Source organism: Alnus glutinosa, chromosome 14, assembly GCF_958979055.1.
Source record: "Alnus glutinosa chromosome 14, dhAlnGlut1.1, whole genome shotgun sequence".
NCBI classification, from domain to species: domain Eukaryota; kingdom Viridiplantae; phylum Streptophyta; class Magnoliopsida; order Fagales; family Betulaceae; genus Alnus; species Alnus glutinosa.
Genome location: NC_084899.1, coordinates 25,084,142 through 25,107,212, shown reverse-complemented (window position 1 = coordinate 25,107,212; position 23,071 = coordinate 25,084,142). Strand labels below are relative to the sequence as shown.

General features: G+C 35.7%; 3 protein-coding genes across 4 annotated transcripts; 1 reads left to right on the top strand and 2 right to left on the bottom strand.

Annotated features, from left to right (window-relative positions):
* Nucleotides 1-383: 383 nt before the first annotated feature.
* On the bottom strand, nt 384-1,652 carry LOC133857090 (PRA1 family protein E-like). Its single transcript, XM_062292210.1, has 2 exons — nt 726-1,652; nt 384-602 (listed from the first exon to the last, which is right to left on the bottom strand). Exon 1 carries the CDS (start codon nt 1,393-1,395, stop codon nt 811-813), a length of 585 nt encoding a protein of 194 aa, XP_062148194.1. The 5' UTR covers nt 1,396-1,652; the 3' UTR covers nt 384-602; nt 726-810.
* Nucleotides 1,653-2,678: 1,026 nt separating this feature from the next.
* Nucleotides 2,679-9,238, bottom strand: LOC133857555 (GABA transporter 1-like). Of its 2 annotated transcripts, XM_062292820.1 has the most exons (8): nt 8,942-9,238; nt 7,314-7,436; nt 5,682-5,776; nt 5,372-5,558; nt 5,156-5,286; nt 4,733-4,948; nt 3,746-4,137; nt 2,679-2,988 (listed from the first exon to the last, which is right to left on the bottom strand). In XM_062292820.1, exons 1-8 carry the CDS (start codon nt 9,144-9,146, stop codon nt 2,943-2,945), a joined length of 1,395 nt encoding a protein of 464 aa, XP_062148804.1. In that variant the 5' UTR covers nt 9,147-9,238; the 3' UTR covers nt 2,679-2,942. The 2 variants fall into 2 exon arrangements, with proteins under 2 accessions (XP_062148804.1, XP_062148805.1); XM_062292821.1 differs by lacking the exon at nt 2,679-2,988 and having other exon boundaries at nt 3,537-4,137; nt 8,942-9,237.
* A 4,309-nt stretch (nt 9,239-13,547) lies between these two features.
* On the top strand, nt 13,548-16,341 carry LOC133857549 (signal recognition particle 9 kDa protein). Its single transcript, XM_062292816.1, has 4 exons — nt 13,548-13,699; nt 13,906-13,974; nt 15,490-15,583; nt 15,929-16,341. Exons 1-4 carry the CDS (start codon nt 13,628-13,630, stop codon nt 16,003-16,005), a joined length of 312 nt encoding a protein of 103 aa, XP_062148800.1. The 5' UTR covers nt 13,548-13,627; the 3' UTR covers nt 16,006-16,341.
* The last annotated feature ends 6,730 nt before the right edge of the window (nt 16,342-23,071 follow it).

Genomic DNA, 23,071 nt, shown 5'->3' with positions numbered 1-23,071 from the left:
ACATGCTCCCCCAATAATATTTAGGTGAAAAAGTAATGCTAACTTTACTTATAATTTTACATACGCCGGCCTTATGCGCTGATCTGGCATTCGACGTGGAACTATCATGTCGGCTAATAATTTTTTTTTTGGCTCAAAAATAATTTTATTACACCTCTAATGCATTTCTGGTACATTTTTTTCTAAATCTATTATTCTGAATGAAAGTCTGCAAAAATATAATAATGGTTGATTTAGAAAAAAGATGTGTAGAAAATATACATCTTAAAAAAATGCTGCTGCTTTTCTTAGATGCAAGAGATGAAATTGGGGCTATTAGCTCATAGACTACATTGAAAGCATTCGACATTAAACAAATCCCACCAGTTGAAGGAATTCAAAACTAAGAACTCCAATCGGATTACAAAATCTGTATCATTAAACTAATTAAATACCCTTTTCGCTTCTTCCTTGAATCGTTTCTCTCAAATTCAAAGACCTCCCCCACATGGGCCATAACAAAAGCATTGCAATCTCCAATGCCTTTGCACTTTGTAAATCCCACATCCCACAATCAACGGAGTTGACAACTTCTCTCACACGCAAATGGCAGAACAGAGAATCTGTATAACGTCAATTCACACTACAAACATTTACAAACATATTCTTCATATTGATGGAATTGAAAATTCATGAAAAATTAGACCATATCAAAAACCAACTATAAGCGACAAAAACGAAAATACCAGATTCCTGGCCTGGCCTACTCAATGATGATGAATATTGAATAGTCTTTGCATTACGACAACTTTCGGCGCGTGACAAACGATCTTATATGCGGCTGAAAGCGGAGCGAGTGGGGGGACTGCCGACGACGGAGAAGAGGCCTCCATCGGCGGCGTCTCGCTCGTTTTCGTAATACAAGTCCTCCGTGCCACGAAACGCAGCGTGTAGGACGACAATCGCGGTTCCGATCAAGAGCGAAACCAGCACGTTCAACCACACTTCGGTGAGAACCAGAGCGACGACGGTGACGACCGCGAGGAGGGCGAGAACGAGGCGGTCGTCGACTGTGCGGTTGAGGATGACGAGCGGCGCGTCGCGGAGGAGGTAGAGGAAGCACCAGGCGACGAAGACGAGGATGAAGACGATCATGGAGATCGGGTGCCAGAGGAGGCTGAGGAAGAGGACGAGAAGGACGATTAGCGCGTAGTTCACGCGGAAGTTGCTCAGGTTGCGCTTGATGTGCAGGCCGGCGTCGCCCAGCGAGCAGGGGCGCGTGAAGGAGGAAAGCGGTAGGACGAGCTCCCGCCATGGGCGACACGTGGGGAAGGAGAAGCGCGCGTCAGCTGTGTTGGAGGTGGAGGTAGAGGTGGAGGGGAGTGTGGAGTAGTAGGCTCCTGATTGCGAAGACATTGGGGAGGGAAACCCCTTGGGAGAGAGAAGAGAATCAAAAACCCTAATGAGAAATCAAATTGATTCTGAAGCAGAGAGAGAGAGAGAGAGAGAGAGAGAGAGAGGATCTGATACGCTGGGCTTTTGATATTTGTGATTGGGGAAAGCACTTGAGAATGGGCATAGACGACGTCGTTTTCGCCGTAATAAACCCAACTGATTAAGAAAGGCATTTAATTCCCAGCCACCATAAAGAAGAAAAGGCAGGGCGTCGCGCCGACTCGCGTCGGCACACAACAGACTGGACAATATTGTTCTTCCCTGTTTTTATACGTTAAAATTACAGAAAATGCTGAATCTACTTCTTTCTAGCCACACAAATTGGTGGGGGATATTTGTTGAAAATTATTTCATGAAAATTTAAGTTTATTTCTAATTTGAATATATAGAAATTTAAATATTTAATTTTTTTTTTATTTCTTTTTGTTACTCTTTGTCCCACATTGAAAAGTTATGAGTATTTTTTGTACTTTATAATCAGTTATCAATCTCTTATACTAGATAAGATTTTGAGTATACATATGCTAGTTGCGTCACCCACTGGTCGTCGCACACATGGCGCTTTGACGCTTTAGACGCACTTCGCATCGTCGCACACGAAATTATTAATTACGTGTGTATTTTTTCTAATATGTCAGTAACTGTGTTTACAATAGTTAGAAACTGTATTAAAACTGCTATAAACTGATTCTGAGTTTTTAGATAAAAAAAACTATATTCTCCAGCATATTTTGGAGATCTTTTTTCTTCTCTTCTTTTTTATCTTCTCTGCTGGTACAGAATTTCTGAATTAAGAGTAGTGTTTAGAATTTGCTGTCTGCACATTACATTTGAACAGTATTGTATCATGGGGACAAAATTGTTGTCTTCCTTTTTGCAAAACTTATTGTTTAAGTGGGAGGCAATGTTTATCTAAGAGCAGGGGCGGAGCCACCTTGAGGCTTGGGGGGGCCTGGCCCCCCCCCCCAGCCCCAAGGTTCTCCCAAAAAAAAAAAAAAAATTTTAAAAAATTTTAAAAAATTAAAATTTTACCCCACAATTTATTATTTCTTCTAATTTTGGCCCCCCCAACTTGGGAGGGCTGGCTCCGCCCCTGTCTAAGAGACAGATTTACATTCGCCGTATTATTCAGTGTTCTTTCTATATGGTAGTTCCACATCTTTATATTTCCAACATTATTTATCATTTAATTATTTATAATATAATCCTAAATTGATTCAAAACTAAACCAAACGGTCTCCTTCTTTGCTAATTTTTAGTTCTGGTTTTCTTTTTCTTTTTCTTTTCATTTCTTTTTTTAATTTCTTTTCCTTTGACTGAAAATAGAAAGTTCCCATCATCCGTTGCTGCCTTGCTGGTGCTTGGGCCACAACAATGTGATAGGCTGATAGCCCTGCAAGCGGCGGCCATGTTGGTAGAAAGCGGCCTTTGGAAAGGTGAAGCCTGCACTTTGAGCAGCCACAGGCCCATCGGAAGCTGAAAATGTTTGTAAGGGTCTCCTGATTCTCCTACTTCGGCACATATAAGTAATGATTTATAAGGGTCTCCCGAAGGCTGAAATTGAAGAGAATATTGTTAAAAAACTCTCTTACAAACTCGTTTAGTAGTTGTTACGATCTTAAGTGTCTCACATGATTTAAGTGCAATCTTAATCATGTATATATAAGTTCTTGGACATCATTTCCTTGTAAGTCGGTTTTCAAAGGTGAATCATACTTTAGGTTTATATCATTTGGTATCCAAGCTAACCACCATGTCGAGTTTGAGATCGAACGCAGTTCGTTGAGTATGAGATCAAATGAGTTGTGACTTTGTGGTCGAGGTACAGAGAAAGTGACCTATAAGATAGATTAAGTCATTGAATATGATCAATGTCGATAGAAGGCCGTAGTAGACATTGTTTGTGGAGTGTAGTGATACGTTATGATCTTAAGTGTCCCACGTGGTTTAAGTGCAATCTTAAGTTTCATGTGTATAAAAGTTCTTCGGTACCATTTCCTAATAAGCCAATTTTTAAGGGTGAGTTCTACCTGAAATTTGTATCAGCAGTTCACGTGTCACTTACTACATTAGTCACTAAATAATTAAATGTACCTGTCAAATTTTGTTACTAATTTTTTTTCATTCATGTTGTAGCAGATTGTATTAATGTGAATTACCACATGAGTTTCGTAGTAAAAGTTGAAGTACCCTAAGTATTTTCCTACTGTAAATTCCTGTTTCAGTCTTGGAAGCTATACATAACCCTTCCAAATATGCTCTAAACATAAAACGAACAGAGATAACAATAGTGTAGAGATACGTAACTCACATATCATGAAAGAACTTGTAAGTCTTGATATCTTCTACAATGAACCTGACTGCACCAATGCAACCCAACACTGCAACAACTGAGAACCAGGAAGCTATTGCAAAATTAAGGAGCTGCATTGAAAGGCGAAGTCCGGTGTTCTTGGGCATTCTTCCCACTTTCAAATATGCTACAGCAGGGAAGACAAAGTCCAGTGGAGTGAACCCAATTGCCCCACAGATGGACACAAAATCTCCGAAAAAGGGCATGGCCGCCGCAATAAGAGTAATAAGAACCATGTAAATGGAGGTAAAAATAAGACGGACGAGGTGATTTCTCAGGGGAAAATGGCTATTAGCTTTATTGGACAGCATTCTTTCCTCAAAGTAGGCATATGTCGGCCTGCAATATATCTAAAAGAAGAGGCATTCAATTTATAAATATTTGGAACCAATAATAACCCCCCAGTTGGGAATAAGAGAAAAAATAATCATAAGTCATACAAAAATTTGGTTTGATATAAAGGAAGTTTGGATTTATGTATTTGAATGCTCATATGGTCATATTCTCTTTTTCCAGGAATCTCCTATCTTCACAATTTGATGCCTACTTCATAAATTATTTGTTTCTGTACTGTAAAATCAAACAACACATAGCTAATAAATCGCTCATTTTTAGAGATTAATTGCCAGATACTGTAACACTGAGGTCGGTTTGTAACAATGCATCAGTGTGAATAATGTTCTCAAAATGTTTGCATGAACTGTCTTCTGAATTCTTACCATACCATGCTTTCCATCAGATTTTATGAATAACTTTTGATCTCTTTATTTACTCAAAATTTAGAAATATTCCTGATTTTTTTTTTAAAAAACAAACTATCAACGTTAAATCACTACTTGTCCCAAAAAACTTAAGCTGATAGAAAATGATAAACACGTAAACTTGTAATGGCAAAGCATGTTATGTAAAATGTAACCGTTCATGTAATAAATGTTCAAATAGTACCTGATAGCATCCTGATATTTGTATCACAGCAAAGAGATTTGCCATAACAATTGTCCATTCAGGAACAGTTAGAGAAGATAATATGTAAGGCTGGACTTCTGATCCAAAAGCCCAGTATCCACAGAAGGCCAATTGCCAGTAACTCAGGATAATGACAGTGTATGCTGCTGATACACCCTTATACATATTCTTCCTTGCAGGTTCTCTTACAGTGTTCTGGAAAGCAAATAATTCTTTAAGTCACCCTATTGATTGTTAAGAACATATAATTTACAAAAATGTTTTCCCTTAATCTACAGGTAGACTGACAAAAGACCAAAACAAAATCAAATCTGACTTCAGCAGATTGAAAACATCAGCAAAAGAAAAACCATGAAACTCAATTTCTCAAATGTGAAGTGTTGTGGAAGTATATTATATTACTTGTATTTCTGGAAGCATTGCATCTCCAAATGAAAAGGCAATTATCCCGAGAGCATTAAAGGCTGTAAAGGTCTTTAGAGAGGAGCTTCCTTGTAAACTATAACTTACTGCATTTCTGTCAATCTTTTTACCTACAATGACATGGGAAAAAATGGAGATGAAGCTCTGAAGAGACTGAGTTTGATGAGAGAGCAAATAATAGTATCAGAAGCCTACCATCATAAATCGACACACCAATGGTTGTAGCAGCAAACCCAATAGTGCTGAAAGTGCACAATGCGTTTACCCATCTCAATGAGTGAATATCAGGAAGCTGGGAGAGAACAAGTTCAAAGGCACCAAAGAAAATAATGAAATGCTGCAAGGTCAAGGCACCATCCTTGTGAAAATATTTGTAAACTGCCTTCATAGAGATGAAGCAGAACCCCCGCGCCAAAAAATCAGAAAAGGGAACAAACCAATCAGCCAATCAGAAAAGAGAAAGAAACAAAAATATTACTCGTGTTCTAATTTTGAGATTGCTAACCTTAAGGCTGCTCCCAGCAGCAATTTGAATGGCAATGTTATTGCCCAAAGAAGCCACCTGCTGAAAAAATGCAATAGAGCAATAACCCCAGAATCCTTCAAGAAGTGGGAAAAAGAAATATTATAGTCAAATAAGCAGAAAATAGATGGCGAACGAGCAATACAAGAAAAAGCACTCAAAAGATCATCAAAGTTAAATGCATCAGTTAAGTGGCGATATTTGGTTCAATTTGTGAAAATCAAGATCTTTTAACTGTATATGAGCATTAAAACTTGTAGGAAGAAAACAAGTGAAATATATGTAACTCAAGGAAATACTTGCCATAACTTATAAAAAAATGACCATAGGAACTATAGATCATTTGTTATCCAAAGGGCGAAATAAGAGGTCCAGAGTTCAATTAACTTGTACCCTATGTTTCAGGTTGGGAATAGGAGTAGGATTTTCAAATTTTAAAGTTCTGATTTTCTGAAATGTACCTAACAAAGCATTAACACTAAGGTTCAACATAGAAGATTTAGAAGGGCGAAGAAGTATATTAATATCCATGGAAAATTTAATGACTACAATTATTCTAAATCTTCTAAATCTCTGGTGACATTGTGATACAAATTTTGGGTAGAATTCATTCTTGAAAACAGGCTTGCAAGGAGAGGGTATCCAAAAGCTTATATCCACGTGGTTAAGATTGTATTTAAAGCCATGTGGGACACTTAGGATCGTGATATACCACTACGCTCTGCAGTCGACGTCAACAACGGCCCACTCTATTAACACTGACCCGATTGTAGTCCTTTATCTTTTGGAAGCTCCATTCACCTATCAATATTCAATGACTTAACACTATGCCCATACATAGTATGAAGATATTTTAATCCAGCCTATAGATTACCCCCTCTGTGACTCGACCACAAAGCCACAACATCTTCGATTCTATACTTGACGTGGTAGCTAACTCTGGCACCAAATGATACAAACTTTGGGTGAAACTCACCACCCTTGAAAATCGATTTGCAAGAGAAGAGTGTCAAAAAACTTATATATACATGATTAAGATTGTATTTAAGCCATATAAGACATTACACTTAAGATCGTAACACATTGTCTCTCCCATCAACACTCTGCCTTTACCACTAAAAGATAATTAATATTCATTATCTCAGACAGACTATTGCAAACATCTCACAATCATAGACAAAAGATAATTTAATGGCTACAATTATTCTAAAAGTACATTGCTTTCTAGTGCGTTGTGATGCTGGAGACATAGATAAGGATATTACTTGTTTACAGGGTCCAGAAAATAATTTCTTCAATCAACATACAAGTACAGATAATCCCGAATTATAAAGAAACTCGCCTGAGGAATATCGCAAACCAATCTGTAATGCCATTCTAAATGAAACCAAAACTGGGAACAACAAGCCTGAATTCCCTCTTTTTCTTTTCTTTTCCACATTTCTTATTTCTTAGACGGATGTTTGAGTTCTCCTAATCATAATAGCTCGACAAGTACACAACCTATATGAAGCTAACCTTGAATTGGATTTCAAGGCTATATTTCTTATTCTAGTTCTTGTTGTCACTGTTGTTCTTATCATTATAAACTGAAATTCAGGAGATAATACCAACCAAAGATGCTCTCTGCAAGTTTTGTATACTTAATGTGCTTCTTTCCATTCCATCTCCATAACGATGCAATCATAAGACTAGAATACCAAGTTGCCAATGTTGCACCCACTAAACTGCTTACACCTGAAAAGGGGAGAAAAGTGGATTAGCAACAACATATCCACAGTAAGAGATTGCCTGGTTAAGGAAATTACAGAATGGTGGCAAAAAAGAAAAATTAGCACCAACCAAATATAAAACACAAGAAAACGAGAAGCCGTAATTTAAAGCATTATACATTAGCATGAATGCATGATCTATGTTATTTAATTACCTTTCTACAATAAACCCACTTTAGAAAAGTTCAAAAAAATTATTGAACTGAAATAAGATTTGGTCAAATGGGTTTCCCTCGAAAGGCCTAGGACGGATTGTAAAACATTATCAACAAGGAACTACAGCAAACGAAATTTATATATATTATGCATGTTTCAATCAACAAAAGAGAAAGAAATGAAGTTGTGTTGTTGTTCCTTATAGCACTAAATTCAAGGAGATTCGTGGTGCGTTTGGGTATTGAATTTTGAGAATTAGAATTGAATTCTAATTCTATTTACAAATATCGAGGTAAAAAATTGTGTTTGGATGTTGAATTTTGAGATTGAAAAATATTATATTTTAATGGTAAAAAATGATTGGAAGTTTAAAAAGTTGTGTATAATGATTGGTATTTTGAAAAGTTGTGTAAAATAATAATTTAAATAATAATAATTTATTATATATTGATTATTTAATTAATAAATAAATAAATAATTTTTTTAAAAAAAAAATTAAAAAAAAAAAATGATGCAAGGGTAGCTGCCGGTTGGCAGCCACCCCCAGTGGCCGGGGGAGGCCACGCGGCCACCCCCCGTGGTCGGGGGAGGCCGCGTGGGTGGGGGGAGGCCGCGCGGCCACCCCCGCTGACCGGGGGTGACCGCGCGGCCACCCCTTGTGTTTTTAATTAATTTCTTTTATTTTTTTTATTTAAATTTGTATTATTTTATTATTTATATGTGGGACCCACGCGCTTTTTGGGAGACAGCTTGTCCTGCGCGTGGGGCCCAGCCATTACTCAAAATGTCAGCTTAAAATTCAAACGAAATTCGGGTCAAATTCGAGTATTCGGGCGGGTTTTAGAAAAAACCCGAGTGGAATAATTATTCCACTCGGTTGCCAAACAGGGTAGATAACGTGAGAGGGCTTGTTTTTATCATGCACAACGATATTGAATAATAAAGAATCGAAAAGAGAAAAACAAAAAAAAATTTACGTAATTCGGCAATTTGCCTACGTCCACCTTAGTCCAGCTATGAAACCACTTGTTCCAACCGGCCTTATATGAAATCACATGTCCAAATAAATGTTGGGCTACGGAGCCACCTACCCGGTGAGGTAAGTCTCACACGGAGTCTCTCTCAAATCCCTTATATGGAACCATGTGCTTAAAAAAATATTGGACTGTCAGGTTTCAGAATATATAATTGCTTTGGCCTCAATCCATAAAATTCAGCTAACTTGAGTCTACCCTTTTCCTTCCCTAATAAGTTTTCCGAGCAACAAACAGAGGTTACCAAAAAAAAAAAATCAAAGAAGGAAAGAGAACTGACCGAGGGGCCAACCAAGAGAAGCAAGAGCGAAGGGCAAGGGAGCGTAAGCAGCCGGAGTGGCAATCGTGGTGGCGACATGGAAAGCCGCGTGCTTCCACGTCCCTCTTCCACCCTTTACTGCTTCTTTTTCATGCTCCTCTGGTGCTATTGTTGGTGTAGTGGGCGGTGGCGGCTGAGAAGAATTGTCGGAGACGACGGAGAGCATTGCACCAAGTCAGCCAGTTGGAAAATATGGAGTTGAAAATGGCACAAACATCCATCACTTGTCTTTCTTTGGAGGCCTGATCCTGATACACACGTAAACTTTCCGTCCCCTAACAGGCTTCTTTTATTAAAAAATTAAGTTTTAATACAAAAATATCGTTTGATGCGATATCAAAGGACATTTTCGTATTAAAATTTAATTTTTTAATACAAAAAACCTGTTGAGGACAGTTTTCCGTTCCCATTTTAATACAAAAATGTCATTTGACGTGCTATCAAAGGGATCCGGCTTCAGTGCTGTTATAAAAAAGAACAGCATATCTGCTGTTAAAAAGCGGACGGCTAAGATTCAATAGCAGAAATTTCAAAAAGAGGACGTCGTCGTTTAAAGACATCTAACGTCTAACTCTAACGTTTACTTTTAAAACTAATGTCTTCCCTACCAGGCTACCACTTACTTAGAACACGAAGGAAAAAAAAAATGGCCCCAGCTCCAACATTCGCCACATGGTCTCCATGGTTGAGCTTGGCAAGCTCATCCTCCACCCCAACTCAGAGCTACCCTGCTACAATAGCATTTGAGTTTATCTGGCTCACCTGCCACTTAAGTGCGATTAAAGACTAGTAGAATTTGTAGCCATCTGAACCACATAAGATAGATGTCCACCAATAAACTGAAAATCCCAAAATTAACATATCCCAATACTCTCTTCCACTTACTGAGACTCTCCAGAGAATTGACCTCACATCCCTCTCTCCAGTAAGTGGAATAAACTTCTGGAATGTGAGCAACTTTTTAATAGTAATTCCCTTTTTCAGCTGGAAGAAGCATCTTGATTAATTATTCGGGCATGTCAAAAAATTCAAGCATAATGGTGGTTGGATCAAAGACCACTACTAACTCTCCCTATTTACAAGGCAACTGTTTTGACCAAATCATCCCGTCACTTGGGCTCATGCATCCAGGTCTGTTTTCCCCTCTATTCACCTCTGTTTTTATGTTCTAAAACAGAGCATTCATTCCCGCATCAATCTGCGACATATTTTGTATTTGGCTTTCTAAAACGACGTAGTCTATCAGCGTATGCACTAATAATAATGCACCTCATGACTTTTGTGGAGGTATCCAAGCCCAGGTGGAGGTGGTAAGAGCGCATTCTTTGTGTTTGTTGTCCAAGGTATTTCTTCGATGCTTTCGTCTTAGGCTATATGATATCTCCTAAATTCGCTAACTGTGTGGTGTGTTGGCTTGAGAAGGAGGTAATACATTCATACATTGAACCTTCCGTCTTCATATCTAGCTATTACCTTTCACTTTAAGTTTGTTACACTTACAGATCTAAAATACAGGAGAAAAATGGTTGATGAAAGGGCACAAATGGTGGTTGAGTAGGCGATTTGTTGGAGTGCCTGGGGGCATGGGCTAAGCCGAGGCTGATAAACTCGAACGCTATGATGGGTTGGCTCCGAGTTGTGGTGGAGGATGAGCTTGCCAAGCTTAAGTTGCTTAACTATGGAAATCACGTGGCCTAGAGCTGGGTCAGTGGGATTTTTATTTTTTTTGTTCCCTTCGTGGTCTGATCAGTGGTAGGAAGACGTTAGTTTTAAAATGAGACGTTAGAGGTAGACGGTAGATGGTCTTTAAAATGACGTCGTGTTTTCAATTTTTTTGTCCTCAGATCTTGGCCGTCCATTTTTAACAGCAGATGTGCTGTTATTTTATTTTACAGCACTGAAGCTGGATCCCAAAGAAATTTTTTTTATTAAAACTTAACTTTTTAATACAAAAAGCCTATTGGCCCGTCCCCACAAATCATTTTCCCTTTCTTTTTGACTTTTCGTTTGTTGCCGGGAGAGATCCAAGTGTTGCTTTCCCTACGCCGACTTCTATCAGTCTCTCTTAATTGCAAGTGAAATTGACATTTTCTGGGTTCAGACTGCATAACTTGCATTCGGTTCGGTTGTTTATTTGAAGCCTTTTTTTTTTATTTCTTTTTTTTTAGAGAAAAAAAAAAAGTCCACTTACGACATGCGTTACTCAAACTACCGCATAATCACACAGAATTTCAAATCAACTTTGTTGATACAGTTTTTGGTACGAAGACGTGTCAATTTTTAGTTGGTTTTTAAGAGACTGATAAAATGAAGTAATCTTTGATTGGTTAATTAAACAAGGACCTGCAAAACAGCAAAAGCACGTCTGGGTTGGCCAGCCGAGCCTCTTCTAATGCTTAAGTCAGTAAAAGTCGGTATTATAAATGAATAAAAGTATATGTTCAGCTCTGTTTTACCTACTCTTTTTATCGTGTATTTATACTTCCTTTTGAATTTGCTGACGAAAAGGCGATCCCCTATTTTTCAGGATTATTGACCATCCGATGCGAGGTGCACAACAACTTGGCACTGTATGAGCAGTGGTTGGTCCTAAAGCCTACCCTTCCTTTCGGCCGGATTTGACCCTGTTTAGTACTTGACTCAATAAATGCTGGAGATCCCAACAAATGTTGAAAATTCCAGAATCTCCACATTTGTCAGGCAGGCGACACCCTCGGTTGTGCGCCAAACTTCGGCTATTGAGAATGCGTGCTCGGGGAGATGATTGGTAAACCTCCCTGGATACGACACCTTGTACCCGATCTATTATCCATCTAATCGCTCCACTACGGCTGCAGTATATCAACTTGAATTCAATTTGACTGTAGCTCATATGGGCTTGAGGAATGACAATTCCTCAACAAACTTGATTATAGGAAATCTTTCAATTATAATATTTGGTCCATATATGCATTTTACCACATGCATATTGGCACGGTTCAAACTAAAATTAAGATTTTATGATTTTTTTTTTATTTTTTTTAATCAAAGCTTCTTATAATTAGGGATGAAACCGCCTCGGCAGTTGGTGGTTATATACCCACTAACCGTGAAAAGCATTAGGATTCAAATTTTACTTCCATTGCTATGCTTGGATTCATTTCTAAGCAACCAAATGAAACCAAAAAAACAATAAAAAATACAATCAGATCGAGAATTTTCAACGAATATTTGCATTATAAGACCAATCAAACAACGCATGAAAACATATGTTTTGGATTCATACATAGAAAATACAGAAAAAATTAAATCGAAGACTGCAAAATTGATTGGGAATTAACGTACGAGGATCCTTGGTTGTAGATGTCGATGGAGATAGAGACGCGTTCGGCACTGGACTTGAGCCTTGTGAGCAAGGCCTTCTTGGCGGCAAGAGAGAGAGAGAGAGAGAGAGAGAGAGAGAGGGGTTGAGAGTCAGACAAAATGAGAAAATGAGATGAAACTTGAGGGTTTTTTTTTTTTTGGAAGGGGGGGGGGGGGGGGGGGGTTTGGAGTGAAATGACACTGTTTTGGTGTTAAAAACCTAAACGACGCCGTTTCATATATATATATATATATAGACACACACACACAAAGGTGGTTAGCGGTCCGCTTTTAAATGCGGTTTTACGATTTTACGGTTAGCGGGCGATTATTATGAGGCGGTTATTTCACCCCTAATCGCATGTAGAAGATTTTGTATGACAAAACTATTTCAACATTATTCCATGCAATCTTCCCACATTTAATATTGTTTTTAAATCAAGGGCCATGATTTAATATCGTTAAAATCAATGATTTAGATCATCGGCTATGATTCATTATTGAATATTTTTAACGAAATTATTTTTAAGAAAAAATATTTTATCTGAAAATATTTTTCGGCATTTGGCCTGTACAAAAAAATAACCAACAACAAAAAAATTACAGTTAACGAGATTCTTTCATTGGCTGGCAAGATTCTAGCCACTTTTATCGAATTCTGGCTATTGTTGTTAGATTTCAACAATGAATGTCAAAATCTGATGACAATGGCCAAATTCTGACCAATTTTCCCGGCATGTGGCCCAATTACATTTCGGTTCAAGGGGTACGCGTGCCTGAACAACGCCTCCACAAAATTTATATCCCAACATGTATGGGAGTCATGGGACCTCAAAAGCTAATATCAATTAGTGGCCATATCCATTTGGCTCACTGGTCTTTAGATTTTTTTTGTAATTAAGGAGTATTTAAATTTTTAAAATGGCTGATATTTCTCTAATTACATGCTAATAGGTACTAGCAAATTACAAAATAAAAATATAATTTTTAGTATTATTCTTATAAAAGAGCTATAAAGAGATTTGGGATCACATTAGTCAATAGTCAGTTAAACAATTGAACATATATTATCTCAAAAAAATAAAAAATAAATAAAATTAACATATATATTATATTTTTTTTTATTGTGATAATTTTCCTCACGGCCAAGAAAAGGTTATTTCTCTGTTAAAAAAAAAATTTATATGTCGTTTTGTTATATATAAAAGCCCACCCTAAAGTTTTAAACCCAAAGCAAAATAACGTGGTTTTTTTAGGTCCTCTGCAGATTCTTTGGATTTCTCAATCTCTCCTCTTTGCGGCGCAATGGTTTACATAACCTCGTGGGATGAGTTCGTAGAGCGATCAGTGCAGTTGTTCCGTGCCGATCCCGATTCTGTGCGTTTTTTTATAGTTTCTTCTACTTTCTCTGTTATTTTCCTCTTCTCTATCTCCTGTTTGGTTTCCGAGAAAGCCCGAGGAAAAGATGATAAAGTGCAATACTCATTTTTTGATTATTTTTTCATATACTGGGTGTATCCCCACAATTAAATATTTTGTTAATACTGTTTTTTTTTTTTCCCCCTCTAATTTGTTGGATATAGACACGGTATGCGATGAAGTACCGGCACTGCGATGGTAAACTGGTTCTCAAGGTCACTGATAACCGAGAGGTACGAGCTTTTTAAGAAGTTTATTTATGTGTTATTTAGATCGAAGTCATTGAGTATTACTGTTGTGAAGGCTATGATTTTCTGGGTTTCAATGAGGAATGTCTAAGGTTGTGTTTGATAGCAAATATTGGAATCCCAATTGCGTTGAATGTTAGATTTTAGGTTTAACCATGGAATCTTCTTGTGGATTTGGGGTCTAGTGATGCTTTCAAGTAAATTGGTAATGCCCAATCTCAATGGGTTTTGATTGGGTCTTTGTTCTGTCCATCTCTTTGTGTTTTTTTTTTTTTTGTCCGCTCCTTCAATATGTAGTTTTTATGAGTTTGCCATTTGTAGTGAAAATGGTTAAACCCAGAAAATTTATCTTGAGAAAGGAATGGAATTGAGTTGCTAATCAATAATTGCCATTGGCTGGTCAGGAGTCTCTTGAGTAGTGGTTTGGCTTCATCAAAGATTCGATGGAGGTTGGAGTTGGTGTTTTTGGGTGGTTATTGACGGAGATGTAAAACGCAGGCCATTAGGGAAGGAGACATAGAGCTCGACTCTAGTAGCAGTATTGGGTAATTGATTAGTGCAACGGGAGGGACTCACAAGAGATGCTCTTTTGGCTAGAGAAGAGAGGTTTTCTCTGCTTTTTGGTTAAAGTTTCTAGTGAATGAAACAGGAAAATAAAATATGAAAGATATGAGTAGAAGAGTTTGAATCTAAATGCTTGAATGATTTATACTTGCTCCACAATTTGGGCTTATAAAATGCTTATTGATTAATCTTGATTCTGTCCAGGGTACTTATCCCTATCAAATAGTGAAGGGGAGTCAATGAACCATCATATGTTTTATGTTGATAAATGTGCATGTTAAAGAACTCTCATGACCTGGGAGGTAATTGCTATATAATATAAAATGAGAAAATCTTGTGCATTTGTTCTTGTGTCTTTCCGAAACAGTTGCTAGCAAGTTAATTTGCACAATGTACTTTATGTTGAGTGGATTTTTTTTAAAAGTTTTCTTGGTTGGAACAAGTGCTGATGGTAGTTCGAGATTGATATGCTAGAGGACATTTTCTCTCTATTTTTCTAAATTAGAATGCCAGTGATTATATGCGATAAGTGTTCATTGCTATGTTATGGGGATTTCAGGCATCAATGAAATCTGACATGCACTTTTTTTTTTGTCAAGGGAAAAAACACCTATGCTTGCTTATGTTGCAATGGCAAATTTAAGCTATATTATATGCTTATTTTCTGAGCTTTTGCATCATAAACCTGGACTAAATATTTTAGGCAACTCGTTGCTAGATATTGAGTTGGGAATGTTTTTTTGCACGTGGTTTGGTCATGGCTTTCAGGTAAAGAGAATAACATTGAGTTGAGAATGTTTTCAGTACACGTGATTTAGTCATGGTTTGAGAATAACTGAATATCACTCATGTGGTTGAATAACCACGGAATCAGAATTTTATCTATTGGTTTAGTATATGGTTGCTCATATGATGGGTTCTTCTGCTTTTTGCCAGTGTCTCAAGTTTAAGACAGACCAGGCACAGGATGCTAAGAAAATGGAGAAGCTTAACAACATATTCTTCACTTTAATGGCTCGGGGCCCTGATGGTATCATCTTATTCTAAGCTTCTCTTTGTAATCTATGGTGTATTTTGGTATTCCATGGAAGTAAATTGTTCTATTTCTATCCAGGGTAGTTGAGTACTTGAGTGCCCACAGATTTTGAAATGGAATTACTAAAAATGGATGTATCACGATGCATTATTATAAGGTTTAATCGGTATAGATTTCATGACATTTAAAGTCTTTCCCTAAAACTTGTCATAATGATGAACTTAAAATAATCAGAGAAACTGGTTTCAAATGCTATATGAAATGCAATGGTTTAATTTTCTTACCGTGAGACACCTACCATACACTAATGAAAACCTGTTCGGCTTTCTCATTTTGCAGCGGAGACGTCAGAAGTTACTGGGAAGGAACAGATGGATGCACAGCCAACCAAGAAAGGAAGAGGAAGGAAACAATAACTTTGTTTGCTACTAGACAAATATGTTTCAGACAAATTTTAGTAGGCATCATAGGCTGGCAAACTGTGATGCCCGGAAAATCCATTAAAATCATATAGGTTAAATCAAATTTTCAAGAGGGATTTTATCAACTGCTGCTTCATTTAGGTTAAATCAAATCATTTTTGTTTCGTGTATACGGATCATTGCTACTTTTCACTGTCTTTATTTGGATTCTTGTGCATTCATTTTATTTCTTGTTTGAAGCTTACTGGATCCTGTGGCCTTGATTTGTTACCAGTTGCCACCATACGGAACATCTCTAAAGAATACTGTGGCAGTAACCTTGATTTGTTACTGGATCCTGTGGCCTTGATTTTTTTTTTTTTAATAATTGATCTGAAAACGGGTTCTGATGTGATATAAATATGAAAATTGTTTTTATATTTTGAGTTGTTAATATTTTTGACTTGAGAACAGTCAATTTCTTCTCGTTCAATCTTGTCAATATCAGAGGATTGAAAACTAAATTGGGCATAGCCAATGAATAAGAAGATTCACCTTGTTGTGGTTTGTCTAGAATCACTAGATCGAGTAGTGATGCCATTATTGACAACAATGGGTTGTGGACAAAATATGGATGTATATGCATTTGTTTGTTTGTATATCTTAGGCTGCTGCACGACCTTTCATTTTGATAGTCCATTATTGTAGAGCGAGTCACTATTTCTCATGGAATCAGTTTTGAGAGATCCGCGATAGAATTACTTTTTTCACACATTCTAAATTCTAATTTCTAATTTCTAATATATATTGCGTACTACAGTGACATTTGAGTAGCCTAATTTTAGGATATTCATTTCAGTAAATGACCAAAATGTGAAAATGGTTGTATTTTTGCCAAGTTATAGGGCTGGAAATGAGCAGAGTCACTAGCGAAGAGGCTTAGGCTCGATTCAACTTAGCTCGACTCGAAATCAATATATTTTTTAAGCAAACAAAGCCTGAACAAATATTCAAGCATGTTTCTTAAACAACTCGACTGGATTTGTATAACTTTATTTTTTATTATTTTTAATTTTCTAATGAGAACATCTTAAGCATATGAAAGATTAAAAAAAAAATTATCTTCTTAATGTAATAGATATAGTTTTGAATTATTTTAATTGTGAATCTTGATAAAGATATATGTGTATGTGTACATGAGTGAGTTTGTGTGTATGTAATAAATGTATATACATATTATAAGATAAACATATATATATACTCGAAGATCAAATTGTTTAAGATTTGAGTTAATTTATTAATAATTAGTATGGATTTACGAAAAAAATTAAACAATCGCAATATTTACTTTATATATGAAATAAATAAGTTAATTGTATAGCTTGTGAACAAGCACGAGTTCATTTAAAAAATAAGTGAACAGATTATCTGGTTCGGTGATAAGTTCGAACTCGACTTATATTAAATAAAAAAAAAAACCAAAACCGAACTCAAACATTTGGCTCAACTATAGCCTTATGCCTAGTTGATGTACCTTTTATTGGATAAGGATCCTTGCACATGTGAGAGTTCTTAAACCATTTAACATTCTAGTTGTAAAGTGTAAACAAAGTGTTGGGTTGTAATATCATGTCCAAATGCAAATGCAAATGCAAATGCATGCACTTGTGAGGTAAGAAAAAAGTGGAAACGTGGCCGATAGTTTGTGTGTGTGTATGTGGCTGAAAGTTCATGTTTAAAACTTACATGTCAGCAACTCACTTTGGCTGCGGCATGTCTCTCTTTATACCTCCCACAAGTGTGCTAATTGAGAAAAGAGATAAAGGTTTGGAAATAAAGGAGCATCCATGTGGTAGTCGGGCAAAGTGGAGAAAAAAGATTAAAAGAAACAAATAAATGAAGCCCATAATCTTTCTTTGAGTTTCACTAAACTTTAACAAATCAAAATCATTATTGGACTTAACATGTGGGAGCCCATCAAAATCCTTCGCTGAGACAACCACTGGATTTTGTTGGGACAATGAACCCTTCTTTTTTTTATCCTGAAAGAATTTCGAGAAAGTCCGTCCACACGATGTATTGGGATTTCTTATAATCTCTTTATCCCCGCGTTACAAAATGATTCTTCCAATTGTGAGAGGCTTTCGATGAGCCTCTTGTTCGAGCATGTGCATGCAAAGGTGCTTTACTTTCTTAATTATAGGAATCCGATCCCATATGATCTGATTAGTTGTTTAAATAGCTAATAATTCCAACAGCAAATGTAGCTGATAAATTCGAATACAAGATAGAAGGTCCAAAACCAAACATATATTTCCACTTCAACTTGTAATCATGGCTGTACCTCAAAAGTCTAATATGTCTCACCGGATCCCGAAGAAGTTCTTTTGCTTTTCTTGACTTTATGAATAATGAGGCCATTAAAAAGTAGAGTGTTAATTCCATGTGCCTGTAAAAGCTTGTGAAATTCTACCCTTTTTTTCCCCTAAGAAAGATAAATTTAAAAGGAAAATATATTCTCCAATCAAGAAAAAGGGACAGAGGACAGAATGTTTTTAGTGCGTAATGAGGTAGGACAAAGTGCATTGTCTTCTTTTATGAAATGGGGTACGTTATGTTCCCAGGTGGTGGGGCTAACCAGAAGGCTCCCTACCTTGGCATCAAGCACCATTCTCTCTTTAAGGTGGTAGTAGTTTGATTCCCCTCTATACACTAGATCACCTATTGGCATGTGGGTGGTGAGAACCAGAATCTCCCTTATTAAGGTGCGTGAAAAATTTAAAAACTCACTTGTTTGGAATAAATAGGTTTTTGCATCCTAAGCAGTCCGGAGTAGTTACGCCTCACATTAAGGTGAGATCAGTCGTATAACCTTTCTCTTAGGCTGCCTAAATTTTTATGAAATTGAGGCAGCTTAATAATAATAATAATAAAAAGCCTAATAGAAGAGCTCAAAGGGTTAGTTCTTTTAATTTGGCAAGAAGAATGAAATCGAGGGGAAAAAATATATAAAAACAAAAATAAACTCTACACTTTTTTGAGATTCCTTGAGAAAAGGAGAGGAAAATATGATTGTAATTGAGAGACTGCCACCAATGAACTTTAGAACATAAGGTAAAGTTGTGAACTATCAGCCATGTACCTCAGCCTCAAAAGTTAATGTGAACAATTAAAGATTGTCACAAACCCATCACATCCCCCTTTCCCCTGCCCAAAAGAAAATAACTAGAAAAAAAAAAAAAAGAACAAAAAACAAAAAAGGATAAAGTTAACGTGAACACAAGGTGGAGTGATAGTCCGCGTTTTAGTAACTGACGTGATAAATGTTAAACGATTGTCACGTCAGCCTGTACACGTAATAAATGCCATGTAACAAACATAATAAGCATCATGTAAACTGACACGTAGACCATCACAATAGTTTACGTTTTAGTAGCTGACGTGATAAATGTCACACGATTGTCATGTCAGTCTATAAACGTAGTAAATGTCGTGTAAAATGTCACATAACAGACTTAACATAAAAACTGACACGTCAGTTTATAAAATTTTGTAATACCCCTAACAGCATGGTCGTTTAATCAATGATCTCACGAGATATGTTGCATCCATCCATAGGCATTAGGCATCATATACTTGTGTGGAAAAAAAATATGCCCATGCCTATTTGTGCAGTAAAAATGCATGAACCACCCACCCTATGATTAGATAGTTGTAGCTCATCTCCTTTGAGTCCTTCCATCTAATTTTCCTTTCCCTTTTTATCAAACAATTGAATTTGAAGAAGAATCAGGTTTTGGTCATGGAGACAGAACAACACATAACTAATTCCTGTTCCAATTCACATAGAGGTCAAAGCACATGCTTAAAATGTTGAGACATTACAAAGGAGTTTGGTGAGTGGTTTGACCAACCGGAGCCGCAGGATGAAGATCAGACATCCGAGGATAAGGACTGTGTATGCTAAACTGTCCACACACAAATCTTTTTTATGGGGGTATCCTTGAGTGAACGGTCTTAATCCAACAGCTCCAATTTAACCAATCCGATGAAACCCAAATTGGTGATGATCCATAATTCACGTCTGGATAATAATCAGTTCAACCAGACAGGTTTGGTGCGAAGCATGATGGCTTTGTCACCTCGACAATTTTAGGAAATTGGCTCCTTTACCACCTCTTCTTTGACTGACGTTGAAATTTCAGCACTATCACAGCGACACATATGGATCAGTGGGTCATTGCTTCACGAACACAAATAAACCTCTACAAAAAAAATAAAAAATAAAAAATAAAAAAATCCAAAAATTCCCAATGTTATCAAGTATATACAGGATTGAATGGCAAATAATTGGTTTAACCCATTAACTTTCCTACACTAGTTTTTTTTTTTTTTTTTATTAGAATAAATTCAGTCTATTAAACCAACATATTTTCTTAAAACATGTGAGAATATTCACGTGATATAAAGATAAATGTGTAACGACTTAAAGAAAAACGCTAGCTAGCCACATCGATCTGTGCTATCACTCCAAAAGGACTAGACAATTTAAAATTTCTTAAAATGGTGATTTTTCCTAAAACTTTTACCTAGCTCATAAAATTAGCTTACGTGGCTTTCACCAAACTTTGACATACAAACTAATGTTTTATTTTTCTTCACCTCTTTGTGAATTTATCTCGTGTGGGAATAGATAAAATGTACACAATTAAGAATTAAGATTCAAATTCATGATTTCGAATCTGATAGCATGTTAAATTAATAATAATGAGTGAATTTAATTATTTAAAATAATATTTTAACAATCTTCCTCGTGTTTGAGTTTAGATAAGATTATTTTAATTGAAATAAGTGTTAAACTGTAAAATTAAAGTTCAAACTTACTATAAGATTATTATGTTAGAATTTAAGTTGATAAGAGGGAATAAATTTAATTATTAGATTATTATTTAAATATAAGGTATGAAAGCAAAATTAAAGAAAGTGGAGGGAAGGTGGGGGGGATTGACTTGTGTAACCAACTTGATAAGATTATGCGTTGGTGTATTAGCACTTGGTATACTATCATGTCAATCAATTTTTTTACTAATTATGCGTGAAAAAAAAAAAAAAAAAAAAAAAAAAAAAAAAAACTAAATATAAAGTGTTTTGAAAAACGCGTGTTGAATTTGACAAACCAAAGTTTAGAGTGATAGAAAAGGAAATCATAAAGGAATTGACTTGAGATTGATTGAAATATTGATTAAATGGAAGAGCTCTTTGCCACTATTATGACCTAAGCAATTATTTTATACCAAATATTTTATTTTATTTAGTATAATGTTAACTTATTCCTAATAATAATAATAATAATAATAAATTATTATATTTAAAGATATATATATATATATATATATATATATATATATATATATATATATTTGACATCGAATCATTTAAAACTAAAACTTAGTTTTAAATGATTTAACAATATATTTAACATGTGATAATATATATATCATAATATCTATAAATTCTAATCTTAACCTTGAAATAACTTTTATCTATTTCCCTAGATTCCTTTAGGGGTGGCGTGCGGCCACCCCCATTGGTCAGGCCGTTAGGGGTAGCCGCCTCTTTCTCTTTTCATTTTCTATTTTTTTTTTTACAAAAATATAATTTTTTTAAATTTTTCTTATTTATATTTTTTTTTATTAAGAGTGGCACGTATTGTTATATTATTGGTACTAACGTGACACCTAACAGAATTTGTCAAAATTTTTAACGGAATTTGACTTTATTGAGCAATTTGTAAATTATGCCAACTACAGAAATATCTTAATTAATTTTGATACGACATGAGTGATTTGTAATTTAGGTTAACCACATAGATTAATGGTGCAATTTTTTTAATTTTTTTTACTCAAGGTAAGCCGGACTTTTGGAGAAAAAAAAAATCTTCATGAGGGTATTATAGTCATTAAGAACGTTATATTGCAATTTTGGAGGACATTTGAGCTTTTTTGGTAAGTAATTGTGTTGTGGAATATTTGTTTAAATAATAATAAAAAGTGATTGATGTGATAGAAAAATTAAAAATGTTTTATAAAAAAGTGAAAAGGTTTTTGTTTTGTAGTGAAATTTTTTTTTTTTTGAATTAAAAAAAAATTATTAATGTGATATAAAAAAGAAAAAAAAATTAGAATATTTTGATTTGATTTTTTTTTTTTTTAAAAGAAATGAAAAGAAATATAGAAAAATTTAGAATGATTTGCTAAACAAGTTCCAAAAGGAAGGTGTTGTTATAATGCTCCTCCAATTTTGGCCTAATTCCTCAATTTACCAAGATAGACTGTTAAAGTACCCCATGACCCCACAAAGAGAGGGGAAAGGAGGAAAGTCAACGAGGTTGGGACCCAGCCGGACCCACGCCGTGTCAGTCACCGAACAAACAGTGTTCCCACGGCGCAGGATAGCAATTGGCGAGCAGGGCAGTCAAACAGTACCTAGGAGTACGTGTCAGACTTTAGCCAGCCATTTTTACACGTAGCGTTCCTTCATTGGTTGTCCTTTTAAACGGCTATATAGAAAAGAAATGCTCTCTCGAGGACCGCTCTTGGGTCCCACTTTTGGCGGACATTTTGATAAGCCGCGCAGATAGAGGGAAAAAGAAAACACTTCAAAGCAAAGTAAAACCAACTAGTTAAAAACAACAAAAACAAAAAACAAAACAAGAAAGGAAAAGAAAATTCTTTTCTTTTTTTTTTTTTTTTTTAATTAAAATAATTTTTTTTTTAATCAAGAGTTTGGTGTCTGGCTTTGACTTTTTCCAATATCAAATATATTATTGTTTTTATTTTAGCTACGAATTATTTTTAGATGCATTAACTATGAATTATTAGTTATTAATAACTCTAAGCACTCCAATTAGGCAATTAGCATGCTTATTAGAGAACATATTGGCTAGAAATCTTAATGGAGTTCAATAAAAGTAATAAAATATAACTAATCTTCATTCCTCTTGTTCTTATCTACTTACCTACTAGTTAAGCAGGTTAAGTTAATCATCAAAGGTCAGTTTTAGAAGGTGATTATTAAAACC